Source organism: Ursus arctos, unplaced genomic scaffold, assembly GCF_023065955.2.
Source record: "Ursus arctos isolate Adak ecotype North America unplaced genomic scaffold, UrsArc2.0 scaffold_30, whole genome shotgun sequence".
Taxonomy (NCBI): Eukaryota; Metazoa; Chordata; class Mammalia; order Carnivora; family Ursidae; genus Ursus; species Ursus arctos.
In genome coordinates, this window is record NW_026622986.1 from 5,008,906 (window position 1) to 5,029,933 (window position 21,028).

General features: G+C 38.8%; 1 protein-coding gene across 28 annotated transcripts in view; it reads left to right on the forward strand.

The window, feature by feature from the left end:
• The window catches only part of PARD3 (par-3 family cell polarity regulator), a 634,782-nt gene that overhangs the window by 245,221 nt on the left and 368,533 nt on the right, over nt 1-21,028 (forward strand). For all 28 annotated transcript variants that reach the window (XM_026483463.4, XM_026483458.4, XM_026483464.4 and 25 more), the window contains exon 3: nt 8,729-8,909. In XM_026483463.4, coding sequence (XP_026339248.2) covers nt 8,729-8,909 — 181 coding nt within the window. The remainder of the gene's footprint in view (nt 1-8,728; nt 8,910-21,028) is intronic.

Genomic DNA, 21,028 nt, shown 5'->3' on the forward strand with positions numbered 1-21,028 from the left:
TTAATTCTTGAAATGCTGATGAAACACAGAATTACTCTAGTGAATGTAACATTTAAAGTTTTTCAGTGGCAAGCTTGAGGTGCTCCAGTAGTGGGTTAGTTTTCATTGGTATAGCTTGTATTACTACTATTATAAACCAACATTAGCTCAAATATATTCTTTTACTATTGTTCTGCTTACTCATCCAGTAAAACAGTAGCTCTATTTAAATGAGTTTTTAATGAACCATGATAGCAAGTAAGGCTCAGAGAATGACTAAGGAGTTAGTATTGTCTCTATGTCATTAACATAAGTTCAGTCATCAGAAAGCTTACCAATTGATTTAATAGTTTTTTTCCCATGTCTATGTAATGATCAGTTGTTACATCATTGCACTTGATTCTGAGGTTCATATTGCTTCTTTCCCAGTTTTACCTACTGTTATCTCTGAGAGAGAGCTGCATGTGTTCATGATAAAAATCATAAGAAACACCACCTCCCCCAGTTTGAAGTCAGCCTATCTATATGTGATTATCCAATTTCAGAGTTATTTTGCTTTATCTTACTGTGCAATCTTACTTTTTTATTAACACTTAAACACTAGTGTAACATAGTCGTAACTTCATTGACGAGTACAAATGAAACCGTGGCACTTGGTGATGGGGATGGGAGGGAGAGGGGTTTACAGTATATCTGACAAGTGGGTCAGCTAGCGTATGGCTACAGCATTTGCTTATTTTCATTGTGGTTTGCAGTTGACATACTCAAGGCTGTTAGCTGAACATTACTCTTAAATTGGGAATCTAATTAGTCTGAGGGCTCAGTGGGTGATGGAGTGTATCATCCTGAGGGACAGCAGAATTAAATCCCACTTCCGAAACATAAGCTGGGGAGTGTCATAACTGAATATGTTTCACTGTGATTTCCAGGTGGTGCGTAATACCTCTTTCGGTATCTGTGACTTTCTTAAAGGATGCTGTTAGCTCTTGAGGGACAGGTGACCTTTGACTGTTGACAGGTAGGGGTGTGTGATGGTGTTGGTCTCCTTGGTTGTGCTGGTAGCAGTGGGAATGTCTTGCCCTCTTCTACGTGATATATTGTTTGAAACGGCACTATTAAATATTTACCTCATTAGATTCCTTGCTTATATGTAGATTACATTCCATGCTAATCTGTGTAATCATGCTGCCGTCTGGTCATTCTCCTTTTAGAGATGTGCTGTAAGTTATTAAGTGTGCTGTGTGGGAGACAGCTATAAATGAAAGGTTTTGTTTTGTTTTTGTTTTTCAAGAGATGGATGAAGGGGAATTCAGGCACCCAAGTACTTGATGTACTTTGACTTTTTTTTTTTTTTAGAGATTTTATTTATTTATTTGACAGAGACAGAGACAGCCAGCGAGAGAGGGAACACAAGCAGGGGGAGTGGGAGAGGAAGAAGCAGGCTCATAGCGGAGGAGCCTGATGTGGGGCTCGATCCCACAACGCCGGGATCACGCCCTGAGCCGAAGGCAGACGCTTAACGACTGCGCCACCCAGGCGCCCCTACTTTGACATGTTTTAAAAAGTACATCCTTGAGTGAAAGGGGGGAAAAAGTAGAGCTGTTGGTATGTGTGATCCTAATTGTAGAAATTCACCGATTGACCTGTGGGAAAGAAAAGGCAGTTCGGAATATGAGAGTTTAGAATTGTATAGTTTGGAACAGTGTCACTTCAATCATAAAATACATGTGTCTTCAGCCACTTGATTTTTCTTATTTTCAGAAACTTACTGTACTGTGCTGTACCTCTCACATTTGTGCCGCATTTTCTTTCTGTTGCGCTTACTCCTGTAGGCAAATTTGCCCATGAACTCCCCCTGCCGTTGCTCAGAGGCACGTGTTACGTGATGCCGTCACGGTTTTGGGGCATCATCGTCATGACCATCCTACTGTGACAGGAGGAATATTGAGAAATGCGGCAGACACGGAGAGCTCCCACTGGAGGCACGATCAAGTCCTTTTCTCTTTTGTGTTTCTTGCTCATTTGGTTTTGATGCCATAAATGAGATGGTTTAGTGGAGTCTGGCTTACTCATTGAGGCCACTCATACTCCACAGGTGGAGAGAGAGTCTTCCAGGCATATTCAAGTTCACAGTGGACTTTAGTATTTTTCTACATGTTTTGGACCTTCTTCAGGGCTAACAGTGGTGATGCCTTTCTGAAAAAGTGCAAGTCTTCATTTCAAGTCACACAGCTTGGTATCTTAATGTTGAGTATGCAAAGGACGTACCCGAGACCCATCATAATCAGCTTCCTCTGGATATGTTCAGCCTGCATATGAAAGAAATCAACAGAGACAGAGAGATGATTCAAGGAGGAGTTAGTGACATGACTTCTGAGGCTATGCAGGGCCTAAACCTAGTGGGACTTGGGGTCTTACTTAGACAACTACTGAAGTCACCTGCCATTTTCCTGGATGAAGACAGAACCTGCAAGATCCTTTGATTCTTTAAAAAAAAAAATCTCTCCTGATTAAGACCAAGCGATGATATCACCAGCCTGGAATTATTTAAAATTCTCTTGGTTTCCCTCAGATATGTTCGGGAAGTTTTAGGTGGTGGTATCACGGTTATGTTAATTGGGCCAGGTGGATTATTACCTTTGGTTAATCAAGAATGAACAGAGTCCTGTTCAGAAACTCGTAGGTGATTATCGTCTGCAGCTTCCCAGTGCCTGTGCTGTCAATGTGTTCGATGTTCCAGGGGCGGGAGGTTTCGGAGAAAAAGGATCCCTGAAGTCAGATGGATTTGATTTCCAGTTCTCAGATTCATTCTGTACTTTTTTATAGTTAAGTTCTGGTCATTCTGAGTCTCAGTTTTCTTTTCTGTGAAGTGAAATATAAAAGCTGCTCATTTTTGTGTGAGGAGTTGAGGGGAGGATGCTGAGTGCCTGCAAAGAAGTTCATTCTGTGGCTATTACGATGTTGAATTTTTTTAGCAAGGCTCCTCTCTCTCTCTCTCTCCCTTTTAAAGGTTTATTTATTGGGGCACCTGGGTGGCTCAGTCGGTTAAATGTCTGACTTTGGCTCAGGTCATGGTCTCGGGGTTCCTGGGATCAAGCCCATGTCAGGCTCCCTGCTCAGCGGAGAGTCTGCTTCTCCCTCTCCCTCTACACCCTCCCCCCCCCACACACATGCTCTCTCAAATAAATATTTATTTACTTATTATAATTATACTTATTTAATACTAAGTATTTATGTACTTATTTAATACTAAATAAGTATTATGAAAAATATTTATTTGAGAGAGAGCGTGCCCCCATTTGTGAGGGGCAGAGTAAGAGAATCCTGAAGCCGGCTCCCCGCTGAACACATTGCTGGAGCTGGGCTCCGTCCCAGGACCCTGAGATCACGACCTGAGCCAAAATCAAGAGCCGGCCACTCAACCACACTGAGCTACCCAGGCGCCCCTGTCAAGGCTCCTCCTTTCCTTTTCTTGCTGGCCCCTGCCCCCGGCCAGGCCATTGTTGGTGTATGGGAGAGCTTCAGTTACTCTTGAAACTGTCCTCAAATTTGCAAAAGTATGTATTTATCAACCAGCACAATATAATTTAAAAATAGCTACTGGTAAATGTGTGCTTGTATTCTGGAAGTAGATATACCCTGTCTCTTCATTCGTCACAGCAGCTCTAGGACGGTAGGCAAGGGCGCTCTATTAGTTTTCTATTGCCGCCGTAACAAATTACTACAAACTCATGGCTTAATGCATCACAAACTGATGAACTCACAGTTCTGTAGGGTAGACGTCTGACATGGGTCTCACTGGGCCAAAATCAAGGTGTGAGCAAAGCTCTGATTCTTTCTGGAGGTCCTAAGAGAGGATCCATTTCTTTGCCTTCCAGAGGCCCCTTATTATGTTCCTTAGCTCATGGCTTCCTATCTTCCTTTTCAAAGCCAGCAACGCACACCTCTCTAACCATTGTCACATTTCTCCCTGACCACAGCTGGGAAAGGGTCTCCACTTTTCCAGATTGGGGTGATCGGATTATCCTCCCCGGGATAATCCAGGATAACCTCTCTAGTTTAAGGTCTTTAATCTGAATCATAGTTTAAAGTCCCCTTTGCCATGAAAGGTTAACATCCCTGGGTTCTGGGGTCTGGGGCATAGACAACAAGGGGCATTATTCTGCCTACTACACCCACCGTTCTCTTGTGCGACGAGGACTACAAGGCTGAGAGTCGGTAGAGAGGCCGGCGGATTTACCAACACCCATCTACGAAGTAAGATCAGAGCTATTTTTGGTTGGAGGTCTGTTTGATTCTGAATCTTACGCTCTTAGACGCTTTGCTACACACAGCTCTGGGCTTTCAGCACATAATTTTACCCATTAAAGGGGCTCCCCTCTATCTCAGTGGTTTATAATTGTTTGCATGTGCTGTTCTAAAAATAGCTTGGGAAAAAAAAAGCAGTTTGGAGGGTTCTGATGTGTCAGAGAGTTAAAATGATTTTTCCTGAGGTAGGTGAGGAATGTATGGGCAGGTTTGGAGTTCATTTGAATGTGGGTTTATCTTAAATTGTGGGTGTTACCTAAATTCACTGTATGTGTTCTCATGGAGATTTGATGGATGAATGGATCAGAAGATAGATTAACTCTTAACTCTTGAAAGTAAAAACGAACTTTCGAAAATGGTCTGCTTCATGGACAGCAGGGAAGATTCCATCTGTTAAAATATGGATATGAGTCATGTTTCACAAATTTAAAAGCAGACATTTCCTTTATTTTTTGAAGGGCATGATAGAAATTTTTAATATGTGATGTTTTCGTGAAGGTCTTGTTTTCTTTTGCTGTGCTACTATATGCATTCTTGTAGAGTAGATTTTCTAAAATTATATACCCTTCCCAATTTAACACAAAATTACTTCATATCTGCACCTGGCACTTAAATTTTGGTTTAAAAGAAAGCCGTGGAAATTGTATGTTATTGGCATATTGCAAATCACCAACTGTGATTCTGCCACTGAAATTCAAGCAGCATTTGTTCATGACACAGTCCAGATTTCATAATACTTGTGTTTTCTAAAAATGCTGGAGATAATTATTGAAACTAATATACATGTATAAGTTCTTCCATGTGTGGCATTTAAAGACACATTCTTTGTAATTTGCAATCTCCATTCTCAGTTTGCAGAAAGGACTTGATTCTTGAGAGAACACACCGTTGTAAAAAGTTAATAACAAAACCTGCATTTCATTTGCTTCCAATTAAACACCAAATGTCAGAACTTAATATCTTCAAAATCCATATTAAGCCACACACCTTGTGAGAAGTCTGATGATATTAAAATCAAGTATGGAAATTCAAAATCTCAGTGAAGAGCTTGAAATGGATATTTGTAGTTTATCAGGGTTACCAAGGTACCTTGACTCTTAGTTTTACTTCCCAAATTGAATTTGTAAATTGGATGTTACTGGATGGATGAGCATTCTGGTGCGGGATTATCGAGCTGTGGCCAATGGGCCAAATTTGGTCCATCACCTGCTTTGTTTTTTTTTTTTTTTTTTTTAAAGATTTTATTTATTCATTTGGCAGAGAGAGACAGCCAGCGAGAGAGGGAACACAAGCAGGGGGGTAGGAGAGGAAGAAGCAGGCTCCCAGCGGAAGAGCCTGACGTGGGGCTCTATCCCAGAACGCCGGGATCACGCCCGAGCCAGAGGCAGACGCTTAATGACTGCGCCACCCAGGCGCCCCCCAGGCGCCCCCCATCACCTGCTTTGTAAATAAAGTTTTATTTAAACCTAGTCATGCTCGTTTATTTATGTATTGCCCGTGGCTGTTTTTGTGCTACAGTGGCAGAGTAGAATAGTTGTGACAGAGGCTGCATGGATTGAACAGCTCCAAAAATATTTACTATTTGGACCTGTCAGAAGTCTACTGACCCCTCATCTAGCAGAATGTCTGTGTTACTAATCCTGGGAGATTCTTGCCAGTCAATGTCAGATAAACAGGCTGATTTTATTTCTGTTTATGGAAACTTTAGTGTATACATACAAACACCTTTCTGTTACTTATTACTACTAAGGATTTCTTTTCCCACTTATGTTGCTTATTATAAGGTTGAGTGGCCCAACTATTCATCCTACATTAATTTCTTCTTACCATTTAACCTCCCTCCACGTTGTCTAATTAGCTAATTATATATGATGCCACAGCAGGGTTCTGAGCTTCCTGTTTGTCTGTGTGTCTCTATGACCTTATGATGGTTTTCTTTTTTGTCTTACGAATTGATTGACGATATATAAATGTTCATAGAAATATCATTTGTTCAAAATGACAAAACCGTCTATTAATGGAGGATTGTACTTATAAATGCTTCTCATGTTCTGTAAATTTATCATACCGTCCTTTAACTGCTAAGACTATTAGCATTGGAGACGCTTGAATTGGAGGGAGGTAGGAGTGGGTTTTTTGGGTTAGTCATGGTTCCACTTTCCTTGGAATGCCGTGCTTAGTTTAGCATAGGCCTGTAGTGTGAACGACCAAGGTGGTGCTGGCCCTTAGAACTTCATTACTCTGAGATTTTAAAGTGCTGCCACTGTTTAGTTATCAGAAGAAATAGATTGAATTTTAATTTTCATGGTATTTTGTAATGCTGTATTATGAAAGTATAATTTTGAAATAATTTTATACTTGAGAAAAGTTGCAAAAGTAATACATCTATATTTTTCATGTATGATGTAAAAATCTGACATAACTATCAAAGGTAGGAAACTAGTAACATTGAGTCAATACTGTTAACTAATCGACAGCCCTCCTTTGAATGTTGCCTCTTTTCTACTGATGACCTTTTTCTAGCCCAGGATCCAGGCAAGGACCTCACGCTGCACGTAGTTCTGATTTCGCCTCTGTCTCTTCCAATTTACACGACTTCATCAGCCTTTCTTTTGCTTTCGTCACTTTAATATGTTTAAAGAGTGTGAGTTATTTTATAGATTGTCCCTTGACTTGGATTGATCTGATGTCTTCTCATGATTAGATCAAAGATACGCATTTTTAGCAGGAATACCACCAAAGTAATTTTTTGTCCTTCTCCGTGCATTTTATCTGAGGGTGATAAGACTCATTACTGGTGATGTTAACCTTGGTGAAATGGTTTTTGCCAAGTTTCTTCCCTGCAAAGATACCATTTTTCTCTTTTTAATGAAAAAGTATTTTGTGGGGAGATACTTTGAGATCTGCAAATACCCTGTTTCTCATGATATTCTCACCCAATGATTTTAGCTGCCATTGGTGACCTCGCCTGCTGTGGAGATTGCTTGGCGATGACTTCTATTTCCATCATTTCTTCTCTTTTTTTAATTGGAGTGCTACAGTATGGAAGAGCTGTCCATTTCCACAGTTAATTATTTCTTCAATTATTTATTTGTATCATCGTGGACTTACAGATATTTAGTTTGTTTGTATCATTGTTGACTTGTTTATGAGTTGTCCCAGCTCTGGCCGTTGGGAGCTCCTTTGGGTCGACACCTGATTCCATTTGATGTGCCTCTTTCACTTTTGAGTACTCTTTACTTTTTTATAATCAAAGGTGTTCCAGGCCCACCATGTCTTTTCTCTGCCCCAACCCTGGAATTAACTATTTCTTTAAGGAGCCCTCATTCATTTATTGGAAAATGGTAACGGAAACCAAGATCCGGGCGCCTGTGTTCTTCATACTGTGCGTGGTTGCTTCTAGGACCTCTCAGTGGGGGGAGCTAAGAACCACACATGCGTTAACATTCACGCATACCTATCTGTCTACCTACCTGCCCACTTATAAAAAGATACATGTTCGTATTGATGCCTCTAATTTTAATCTAATACCACAGAGTGTATTTCTTTATTTGTAACTTCTGTTTCTGACAGGGAGAATTTTGACTCTCATTATCCAAAATATTTTTCTTTTTCATTCATTTCTGGTGTGTGTGTATGTGTGCGTGTGTGTATGGTAGTGTGAGGATTTCTGAACCATACACTTGTGAGAAAGAAATTAATATGACAGTTTTGTTTTGTTTTTTGTCTCTAGCCTTACATTAAAGAGTGAAAATAGTTTTCCAAAATTACTTAAGTCTTTTCCTCCCCACCAACCTGATTGCTCCTGTTTTCTTTTTCTTTCATCCCTGTTCTTACCAACTCCTGGGAGACAGCCGTATCTGTTATCCTTCTTATATTTCTTATGCACAAGTGGGCACATACATGTATAATTTTTAATACTCCTTCCTCCTATGTGAAAGGTGCCTTGTATCTTTTGCGATATGTATACTAGTACAGATCATATGTATGCATTATATATAGAAATGCATTTTCTTTTCCACTTAATATATCATTTACCAAACAGTTTAAATTACCCCATTTCCCTTACTGTTCTGTGATATTAAAACCATTTTATTATTTTTCATCAATAGAATTTCAGGTACGAAACGCACAACTTAGAAATACAAAACTAAAGCATCCGAACTCAGGGGAAGACTGTGTGCTTGAAGTTTTGCTTCCTAAAACGTGATATTCCTGGGTGCTTAAACGTCAGTATTTTTCCTCTGTAGATTTATGTCAAATGTGGTGTAACTTCGGTAGCGATTTTATTTTACTTTCTTTTTAATTTAATTTTATTTAAATTCAGCTAATTAACATACAGTGTATTAGTTACAGAGGTAGAGTTCAGTGATTCATCAGTTGTTTGGTAGCCGTTTCAAATGCCCTTGTTCGTAAATGCAACTTTACCTTTCTTTTCCAGCTGGTAGCAGTGTTCGACGAGCAAGATCCCCATCATGGAGGTGACGGCACCAGCGCCAGCTCTACAGGCACCCAGAGTCCGGAGATATTTGGTAGTGAGCTTGGCACCAGCAATGTTTCAGCCTTTCAGCCTTATCAAGCAACAAGTGAAATTGAGGTCACACCTTCAGTCCTTCGTGCAAGTAAGTGAGAGCTCTTTCTTCTCTGCATGTTTCATCTTAATTTACAGGGATGCCAGCTCTTGTTATCCAGCCATGCTCCCGTGAATGGAATTCATTATCTGTTTTTATCAAAGATTGATTACGTTTGGAACCTGGGCAAATGTCTTTTGCCGGAGAGGTAGGCAAGATTCTTCACATTTTAATATATCGTACTGACTTGACTTTAGACTGGTAGATTTTTAATTGCTCACTAAAGGTGAAGAAGGATAACAGGTAAAGTGATATTCCCGGATTTTTCTTTCGTGTTTTTCATCTGAATGCTGGAACAAATAGGAAATAGTTAAAGGCCTTCACACCAAACCCAAACGTAGCATCTTTGATTGATAAGCAACTTGGATACAGCCGTTACTTGAACTTGATCTGAAGACAGGGTGATGAAGAGACGTCAGGGCCAGAATTATCGTCAGAGATCTGGAAGAGCTGCTATTAGAATACTATCTCAAGGAAAGAAAATACAGGGCTTAGTGAATTTATATTAGGAATCCGGGGACGTAGACTACTCAAGTTCTAGGACAGTTGCCTGAAGAGTTCTGTCAGCCATTCCTGGGGGTTTACACAGAAAAGTGAAGAACTTTCGCTAAAAATAAATTTAGTGTTTGTAATGGCCTAATCTTATAATTGAGCAGTTTTCAAGAATAAGAATGTCTATTTCAAGAAATTGATAAGTCAAAAATCACTTATCTTTTACTCACATCTATTTAGAAACATTGCAGTTTTTCAAGTGTTGTGTGATTTTACCGGTAGTCTTTTTTTTTTTTTTTTAAGATTTTACTTATTTTTGTGACTGAGAAAGAGAGAGAGACAAATAGGGGGAGTGGCAGGCAGAGGGAGAGGGAGAAGCAGGCTCCCCGCTGAGCAAGGAGTCCGATGATGTGGGCTGGATCCCAGGACTCTGGTATCATGACCTGAGCTGAAGGCAGATGCTTAACCCACTGAGCCACCCAGGCGCCCCTAATTTTACCGGTAGTCTTGTGTGATTTTACTGATAGTCATCAGTAGATCTTCATATATAATAGGTAATAATACATAATAATATATGAAATTCTATATAGAATATAGTTAGATAATATTTAGAATATAGTTTATTCTTATAAAATTTAGGTTTGCTTGTACACGTATACAAACATTTTAAACTAATTTTATGGAAATAGCATTTGCGTATTACGTGGATATGCTCTTTTAAAAATCTTATCTTGGATATGCTTTGGGCAATGTTTTTCCAAATTTGAGGTGTGTACCATGTATAGTAATGCAGGGTAATATGTAAGTGGAATGTTAGTTACTTTACTTTCTTTGCTTGCATATGAGCTCATTAAGCCCATGCTTTAATGATTATTTGCTTGGAATAAGCTTATTTATAAAAAGTGGATTGCCTAAATGTGATTTCTTTTCTTTTTAGTTTCTGATATAGTGTTCAATAATTTATCAGTTTTGAATAACACCCAGTGCTCATGACATCAGGTGCCCTCTTTAATGCTCATCACCCAATGACCCCATCCCCCCACCCACCTCCTCTCCAGCGACCCTCAGTTTGTTTCCTATAGTTAAGAATCTCTCACAGTTTTTCTTAGTCTCTGATGACTCCCCATTCTTTTTTCGCTCCCTTCCCCTATGATCCTCTGCCCTGTTTCTTACGTTCCATATACGAGTGAAATCGTATGATAATTGTCTTTCTCTAATTGGCTTATTTCTAAATGTGATTTACAGTAAATTTTAAGTAAATAATAGTACAGGTGTTCAGGTGCCTGATATTTGGAAAATAGTAACTTTATGTGAATAATCACACCCTACTGTATATAATTAAATACAGAGCTTTTTGTAGTTTTTAATTCATGTTTTATATAGGATGCACCTTTAATTTAGCTGCACCTTAAAAAAGTGTTAGAGGAAAGGTAAATGCCGTCTTTATGTTAAGAAGAATTTGAATGGCATACTTTCCATCAATTTTTGTCTTTTGTTCTGAACGCAACAACATTTCTTAAATGCCACCCCCCACATTTGGCTGGTCCTGTGTGTTAACATTTCAGTGCTGTTTTTAACACAAAATATTTTTGTGTTCCCTTGTTTTTAGTGAGCGAAGGAACTTATATTTGAAGCATTGGCAATGTCTTATAGCCATTAATGGGAGAATATGTAAATATTACTTTCTAGTTCTGAATTTTATATGCTAAGTTTATTTAGATTTTTGTCTCTGGCAGCCAGTGGGTAAGTGTATGGTAAGCATCTACTAAATACAAGGTTTGGCGACTATGTAAAAGTTACCCATTACATACGATTACCCTATCTATTAAGATGATTTTTCATACTGTTTTAATACCACTGATTCAAACGTATTACAAGAGTTGGACAGCGCCGGGCCAGGCATTGTGATATGTGATGAGTACAGAGTTGAGCCGATGAGACCTAGTCCTTGTCAACAAGGAGTTTTATGTTTAGTGGTCTTTCTGATTTACAGATAGGAAAATAAAGAAGCCAGCAATATGTAGAAATTTGCTGAATTGAGGAGTAGTTAACTCTAATTAGGAGCATAGTGAATAAAAGATTTTAGAGAAATAAACTCCTAATGCTTACCTGGAAGAAAGAATGTGCTAACTCTGCTATGTTTTCCAAGTCTTGCTATGATTGAATTCACTCCTCTCCTTCTTTGGATGAAGAATCGATGGAAGCTAAGAAAAGTATGCCATTTTTTTGGTCGATGAAACAGTGGATATTAAGTTTGAGAATTAAATAAAGCCTAGGTGAATTTAATACACAGAATTCTCATCTTAAGATCTTTTTATGCTTTTTTAGAAGTTGCCACTAATTTGTCCTTGTAGTACATATAAAGTAAGAACATTGATTTAGTTAAATAAGTGGTTCTCAGGTATGAGTGATATTTTCCCACAAGGGACAATTGACAATATTGAGATATTTTTTGGTTGTCTCAGCTGGTAAAGTTGGAGGATGCTGTGAGTGTCCGATTAAGGCCAAGGATGTTCCCAAACATCCTGCGAGGCATAGGACCATTGGACACTTCGGCTCTGCAGCCCAAACGTCAGTGGTGCTGAGGTAGAGAAACCCCGAATTAATGAATCATTGTCTCTATGGTCAAAAATAGCAGTTATCTAAGAGAAGCTAAAACTGACACTTGAGGAAAATTTTCTTGAGCCCAGTATATTGAACAACGTTCTGAATAATACCCTTAAACTGAAGGACGAAGCACAGTGACCAGCGAATAAGGATATTGCTCATAGAAGGTAGTCAAGAGACCATAATAACAAAAAAGAGGGAATTATGGGCAGTATTACACAAACGTATTAGTGTAAATGCAATTATTAGAATAAAAATACTTTTCCTAAATTCCAGAAAATGTGCTTTAAAAGATGAGAAAATGAATAAAATAGACCACATAGCAAAAGACTATTTACATAAAAGCTTCTTATGTTGAAGAGATAAAATACAGAAGGATAACCATAAAGAGTGGGTGCCTACTGGGAACAGAGAGAATCAGATGGATGAAGTGGAACGGAAGTGAGACTTACAGCCTCTTATTTTGTATGTTTGGCATTCAAACCATATTATATTTTATGTAATTAAAATCAAATTTTAATTTTAAAAATAAAATTCTTTATAATATTAATTGTTACATAGTATTTCTTAAGATAAAAAAATCATATAATAGAACTACACATAGATTACATATCCACTTGGTTGCTCCCTTATCCAAGAGTAACTATTTTGGGTGACTGTAAAACTTAGTAATTTGTACCACCAAAGGAAGATGGGGGGAAAAAGAAAGAACTGCCAAACAAACAAGAACCCTGAAACAGTTTGTTGCTGGTAATATTGGTCGTGTTAGTCTTAGATTGTTGGGTATTATGAAATGGAACAAATGAAGAATTATAATAATATTCTAGTTCTGTTATTCCCTGTGCCATCGAAGATCCACGATTCAGAATATAGAAGAAAAGGGCTACAGACTTAAGTTAGAGGAGAACAGATAAAAATTCCATGGTCCTCAATTTGAGTAGAACATACAGTGAATCTGTGGTATATTTTATTTCACACACACACACACACACACACACACACACACAAAGGAAGGAGGGAGGAAGGGAAAATCCTGTATGTGTTCAGTGAATATGTCTTGAATTAACACTCAAACCCAGTAACTGAGCATTCCTGATATCCAGACTGTGTTTTGGAAATAGCATTTTCCATTAAAAGGGATCAGAGAGGTTTTTGGAGAAATGGCTGAATTCTGATACAGGGAGGAAATGTGTGGGATGATTCTGGGTCATCCCTCCATCTAAGAAAATAAGGAAGGCTATGAAAGATGACTGGAGTTGTGCCATGTTGGAGCTCCTATTGGCCCAAGAGGAATGATGAGAGATCAGGAAGGTTAGTAATAGCCATGTATTCATGAGTTCATAATGATAATAAATAAGGAAGCGAGCAAGGTAAGGGATGCTAGTGAACCAGCTTATTATTTGGAAAACTGGTAAAAGAATGAAAGCATTAGGTATCTTTCCTGTATTTCCTGGATGAATGGTATTACTGGGTAACTAAATAGTAGGTGAAGGGGAGGTTTCCTTTTATAGCAGTATCCTAGCTCATAAATGAAGAAGTAATGATAGAATAAGAATATTACTTCTCTTTTGGTCCTTCCTGATGACAGTGGATCTATGCATTTATCGTCAATCACCGCTAATATAAAAAGATAATAATAAATGGAGAGTCAGCTAGGTATCGTGAGCCTCCTGATGGAAGACTATAACACTATGAAGTAGTCTTGGCGAAAGAAATCAAGCCTAAATCCAATCAAGCATCTAGATCCAACTGTCAATTGATAGGAAATCCTGAATATTGGGAAGCATATTAACACCATAGACACGCAGTCAGTCAAGTCCAAGTGGTGGGAAACCATACAAGGCAAGTGATCCAGGTTCTTCGATAGGGCAGGTGCAAGGTAGGAGAAAGTGGGGGAACGGGAACACAGATTAATAGAGACTTAAGAGCGTAACATCCAATCATAATCTGTGAATCTTGTATACATTCTGATTTAAATGAAACAACAACAAGAGTAGCAGTCATATGCTGATTGGTGAGTTGAACACTGAGTATTTGGTTTTAAGCAATTTAATTCTTTTTAGGTGTGCTATGTTATTGGAATGATTTTCTATAAAGTCTTTATCTTTTTGTAGTATATTATGAAGTAGGTATGGTTGGAAATGATCTATCTAGAATTTGCTTAAAAATAAACAGGCCAGGGGCGCCTGGGTAGCGCAGTGGTTAAGCATCTGCCTTCGGGTCAGGGCGTGATCCCGGCGTTATGGGATCGAGCCCCACATTAGGCTCCTCCGCTGGGAGCCTGCTTCTTCCTCTCCCACTCCCCCTGCTTGTGTTCCCTCTCTCGCTGGCTGTCTCTGTCAAAAAAAAAAATAAAATAAAATAAACAGGCCAGGAGAGTGGGCAGTGGGTAGCTGAGTGGCTGTGTGGGGGTTCAGCAGACTCTTCTACTTCTGTATGTGTTTAAAATTACTCTAAATAAAGGTATGTGTGTTTGTGTGCGTGATGTGCTTTTAAAGGAAACACGTACATGAGGCACTTCTTTAACACTTTCAGAGTTTACTTAATTCCTGTTTTCCTTGAACTTTGTTTCATTTAATATAATTCAGTTTTAACCTAATATATTTTTAGGCTTGAATATCTTTCATTGGTCATCTTTTCATGTTTCTCTGAAACAAAGAAAATACATCCAAATGTTAACTCTTAAATTTTTTATAAAATGCAAATATATTGATGATCATTCTTAGTACATAGTTGATCAAAGTAGCATCAATATGCAATATAAAAAATTTTTGCCCATTAATGTAGAAATAAATGAGAACATCTGAATGAGAATAAGCCATTTATTCAGAGCTTGCTGTAGCAAGGGACTCAGACACCATCACTCGTATCTGGCGGGCAGGGACGTAGGAAAGCTGTGTAGTAAAACAAAGGGGAGGCTTTAGATGTGCCCTGACTGGTAGCTGTTGGCATAGAGGAGCTGCAGTTGGGCTGTCTAGCGGTGCAGTATCCTTTGTAAGTGGTTACAGGTGCGTATTTGACTTTCTGTGGTTGTTCCTAAGTTGAAAGCAGAGTCAAAAGTTAAGGAAGCTGTCAATTATTTTTTTTTTAATTTTTTAATTTTTAGATTTTATTTATTTATTTGACAGAGAGAGAGACAGCCAGCAAGAGAGGGAACACAAGCAGGGGGAGTGGGAGAGGTAGAAGCAGGCTCATAGCGGAGGAGCCTGATGTGGAGCTCGATCCCAGATCGCTGGGATCACGCCCTGAGCCGAAGGCAGACGCTTAACGACTGAGCCACCCAGGTGCCCCGGAAGCTGTCAATTATTAATCAGATCCTGTCTTTTTGGGGCTGACTGTTATAGGGGTTATAACTTGGCTTCCTGAACTGGTTGCTGCACATAGTGGTCTAGTTACCTGGACTGGTTACTCTAGGTAGCAGACTGGCTTATTAGGTTGGTTTCTGCAGATTATGAGTTAGATTTTCATTTTTATGTATAGTCTGGCCATTGTCCATTTTTATTATTTTTTTGAGAGAGAGTGTTTGCATGAGTGGGATGGGGGAGGGGCAGAAGGAGAGGGAGAGAGAGAGAGAGAATCTTAAGCAGGCTTCACTCCCAGCATGGAGCCTGACCTGGGTCTCAATTTCACAACCCTGAGATCATGACCTGAGCTGAAATCAAGAGTCAGATGCTTAACTGACTGAGCCATCCAGGTGCTCCAGAAATTATTTTTATTATAAATGTATCTCTTTAAATGGGGCTTTCTCCCCAGCTAGTACGCTCTAATTGTTGAAAAATACTAATTTTTTCTAGAATAAGAAATTGTTATTTGGGAAATCTTGTTCACAGAAGTGATTAGAAGGGTGTAGATGGAGTTTGTTACAGTGCTGTTACCAGCTCTTCGACCTCCCTCCAAGTTAAGCACCAAACATCAATTAGTGATCCTTCATCAGGTTATTTTTATTGGTGGAAAGACAACCAGCTTATGTCTTCCTTTCATTTTGTTGAAAGGAATGAATCAGAAACTAGTTGAGTGGCAAAGGATTTGTTACCTGGAGTCATGTACTTTCTCAACATCGAGGCCGTTATTTCAAAATGTCCCTTTGTTTGGCATTCTGGAGGTTTTGTTTTTGTTTTTTGTGTTTTGTTTTATTTTCTCCTTTTTGAGTTGTTTGTTTGTTTGTTTATTCATTCAGAATCTCAAGCAGACTCCACGCTAAGTGTGGAACCCCACACAGGGCTCGATCTCATGACCCTGTGATCGTGACCTGAGCCAAACCAAGAGTCAGATGCTTAACCAGCTGAGCCACCCAGGTGTCCCATCCTGGAAGTTTTTATGTGCAGTGGTATATATCATCAATTGTAAGATTCAGGATAGTTGATGCTTATTTTTTACTTTATAAATTTTTAAACTGTGTGTGTGTGTGTGTGTGTGTGTGTGTGTGTGTGTTTCCCCCATCCTGTGAGGTAGAAAAGCTGTTCAGAATATCGGTAGGACTTTCCTAGACTCTAGGCACTTTTGCCTTCACGAACCCCTCCCACTATAATAATATTAATAATAAAAATTATATTTCATATAACTTTAAATATTTCAATATTTTATTTTTTCTGTCATGCAAAATTTCATAGTTTTCATGGGCCCTAAAAGTGTCATTTTCATATATGTGAGGAAAAAAAATTTCTTTTATCTCTCAGTGTTCATTTTGTTTTCCTTCTGATTTTAAAAGAAATTAAAGGGCACCTGGGTGGTTCTGTTGGTTAAGCATGCAACACTTGGTTTCAGCTCAGGTTACGATCTCAGGGTCATGAGCTTGAGCCCCGCATCAGGCTCCACACTCAGTGAGGAGTCTGCTTGAAATTCTCTCTTCCTCTGCCCCTCTCCCTCCCCCTGCTCACTCTTTCTCTCTAAATAAAGAAATAAAATATTTAAAAAGAAGAAATTAAAACATTCAGGCCTCTAAAAGCCCTGTGGGTCCCAGGCATTGGGCCTCCTCTGCTTCCTGGATACATATCAGCCCTTAGGGCTATTGATAAGGGAGAAATGGGTAGGAAGAGCCAGCATTTCACCTTGACCCCTTTATTTGAAGGACAATGGAGCCATTTCAGGGAAAGATGCGAATCTTGTGTGAAGATTTAGACCTCAAATCCCCAAAATTTTGGTGTACTGGCATCCCTTGGGCAGTCTCTGCATCCTCTCAGTCACTGTTCATTTCTAACATTTGGGCAAGATGAGTAATCTCCCTCAGCCTCAGTTCCTCAGTCTCTAAGTGCCTGCCTCAGGATTGCTGTGAGTAGTAAATGAGGCCTTTGAAGTCCTAATACAGTGCCGGGCCCAGGATAAGCACAGATAATAAGATTGTAGAACGGTGATGATGAGAAAGGATGTCTCTTGAGTGCAGACTTTATGGACGTTTTAAAGGGTTGAGAAGTTACGGAACCCAAGTAATCAGGACACATATTCTTTTTTCTTTTTCTTTTTCTTTTTTTTTTTAGTTTTAAAAGATTTTATTTTTAAGTAATCTCTATATCCATTGTGGGGCTTGAACTCACAAACCTGAAATCAGGAGCCACATGCTCCATTGTCTAAGCCAGGCAGGCGCTCTGATAGGACATACGTTCGTGAATAGGACACACTACCTCTCTTCAATACAGAATTAGACTGGAACTGTTTTCTCTTAACCTCATAATTCTGTGATACATGTTTAACTGTCTCTCTTTTCAGTGTTCACAGTTCCAGGCTTCGAGAGACCTCGTGTGCTCAGGGGCACACATTTCCTATGCAAATAAATCCTTGAGTTCAAGTCTAGTGATTTTTTTCACTCTGTGATTTTTTTCTTTGTTTTTTTAATTCTCAAAGACGTTTTGTAGAGTCAGACATTCCAGGGTAGCCTGATCTTAGAATGGTGGCAGGATTCTTATTCACCCCAGAAATCTAATTTTTTAATATTTCTTCTGGATGATCCAGACTGAAGATTCAAGATTCCTTTGGAACTGGCACATGCCCTACTAATTGTAAAAATTTCTGGAAATAGTATTGGTGTAGGAATGTTGAGAAAGTATCTGATTTATTAGATTGTGTGTGTGTGTTTACTATGTTTTATTTAAGTCTTTTAACATTCTTAACATTTTTAAGCTATTTTAATTTTACAGTTAGTTTTTATCCATTGCTGGCAACATTTTATTGTAATGCCATTTGTTTAATTGGTAAGTTTTTACTAGCTCCCTAACTTTTAGAACTAAAAGAGATAGTAATAATTGTAACAGAAGGATTGTGTCCTAAAATTAGCACCCACTCCCCTGTCTTGATCTCTTAATTTTTTTTCTTACCCAAGCATATACAGATTGATTTTGCCTTGCTAAGAGATCCAAGATCTTTGGTTTAGAGATCTATTCTCTTAACATTAACTGGTACTAGAATACTATTTTCCGGATTTGATTTAAATATATATTGAAAAATAGAAATAATATTCCTATTGTATTTCCTTTTAACTTGTGAAGTGGAGCATGGCATACAAATGGTATTCTCAGTATTTCAAATAATTACCTTCTTACTGTGCAAGTTCTATTCAGCATATAAAACTCATCCAGTTTTGTTGTAGATGCAATCTGATTATTACATGTTGACAAGGTCATATATCTATTAATTGGATTGGAGATGGGATACAAAATTGCTGTAATTATTGTAATTTTCTAGCTAATTGCAGGGTTGGTGGTGAATATTTTACTTCTGCAAAATGAAAAACAGTATTCCATCAGAAGTTGTTTTATGGGGTTTCAGACATTTTGTTTTATATCTTTGTTGCTTTTTGCCCACAAAGTATCTCTTTTGTATTTTTTGTGTATTGATCTGCCTCTGAGTGTCAGAGTGCTCATTGGAAGGGATCAGTGGAAGCAGGCATAGGCAGAGAGCCGAGTAGTGCTCTCAGCTCCCTCTTTGTTCTGGTTGCCACGTTACCTCTATTGTTTATTTATAAATTGGAGTATTCTCCTTTCAGACCTATAATAAAGGTTGGATGGGTCAGAACCAATTGGAAGAGGGATCGTCTTTGCTGCTCTCTTGTCACCTGTGCCACACTCAGAAGTATTCCCTGAAATAAGCATTTTTTAAATTAAATTCAGATTGTGCGTTCTTTTTTTTTTGTATTAAAAAATAAACGAATTATTTGTTAGCCCACTCGGTATTGTAATATGGGGCTTATTTTGCATATTGTCTCTTGTACTTTTGCTTTATTTAAGCTAAGCTAGTTTCCAAAGCTGGAAGCCAAATTGACATTTTAAAAATAATGGTATGTACACAAGGTGAGTGTGTTTGGAGGATTGCAGATGGGTGGGGACTGAGCTACTGTGAGGGGGTGTTGGGAGCTCACTGCAGAAGATGGGAAAAGCAGACTGATGTTTATTCCCTGCTGAAATATAAACTGGAGGCGCAGGTGAAAATTGCCAAACCTAATGAGCAATTTGGCAGATAAGACGGGCTGTCAGGCGACAGCAGACCAGCAGCAGGCACGCTGTCTGCGAACCAACTTGTTTGTTCCAGAGGACTACATTTAAATACCATAAATAAAATCTTTTTTTCATCGATATTTGATATCACAATGATGCCTCTTTTATCCTTCAGTTTTCCAATGAAATAACCAGTGATCAGCATATGGTGATTTTGGTTGTAAAATTATTTTAAACTTGTGAAATGTTACATCCATAAAAAAATGAACAAAATATATTTTCCACACATCAGAACACAAGTAATATTAGGTTTTAAAATACACTAATAAAATATAAGTGATCACTTGCTTCATTGGGCTGAAACATTTCATTTGTGGTCTTTACGTTGGAACATTCCAGAGTAACTCTGTAGTCTTTTCAATGGTCTGTGTCACTTCTGTCTGCTTACTTTACCAAAGAATCCTTTCCTTCCATTGAGCGCATGAACATTTAGACATGTGCATGGCTTCTCCCCATGGAGGCTATCAATATATTACATTGTGTAAGGGGCATTTGAAAAAGATACTCATGTCTTTGTAGAATTGTAGCAGTCCCTGAACTTTGAGGTCCACCTCCCCTATTTTTACCATTGGAAACCTTAGTCTCCAGTAAACGAATGTGGTCTGTACTTACGGCATAGCGATGGCTCGGGGCTTCATCAGCAAGACAAGCCGAGTTACTGCTGAAAATGTATGAATCCTTACTCTACCCCAAGATCCCTTTGGTGGTTTCTTTGTGGCATTTCCAACACCTGACTTGAAGTCAAAGCAGCCTTGCACTTCCTTTGTGGCATCAGGATTTCTGAGGTATCTTTAAGCAGAGTAGACATTTCCTCCTTACATTCTTTACATCTGTGTGAGGCACTTAATTTTTAACAAATCCCTACGCATATGGAATGTAATATTTTATACTTAATGATAGTGACTGTTAGTCCATTAGTCAGAGGAGTATTACTTTTTAGAAGTTCTCTGCCCCATGTAATCACGTGGACTTTTAGCCAGTCGTTAGCAGGTGATCCTTGGACAGTGTTTTCATCTGAAGAAGCTTGGCTGTAGGGGGTTCACAGTGCTGTCTCGGCAGGATCGCCACACCTCTGGCACGTGGCACTTTGGGAGGGGTGAGTTACAGGCTCTACCAGAAGTTGCCTTTGAAATTAGACCCGAACCATGTGGAACTGGACCCCTCTTGCATGAAGCTCTCTGTATCCGTCAAAACCTGGTGAAATTAAGAGAAGCACACTTCTTACAGATTTGTTTTTCCCCGAAAAGTTTTCTCCACTGCCTGAACACTTCTTCCTTCCTCCCTTATTTTGCCCTTGGCTATTATATTTTACTTGACCCTGAGGTCTTGCCTTGTACTCTTGCTTTTGTGTGGGAATCTACCTTATTTCTCCAGTTATATTGTCTGTTTATCAAATGCAGAAATAGTGATACTTGAAAATTTGTAAAGGCAATGTAGCTATGGATATATTAAGAAAGTACAGTTTAAATCAAAACCCATGTCCAAATAGCAGTAAGACGTGTAATGCATAGAGAGTATAATTGTATG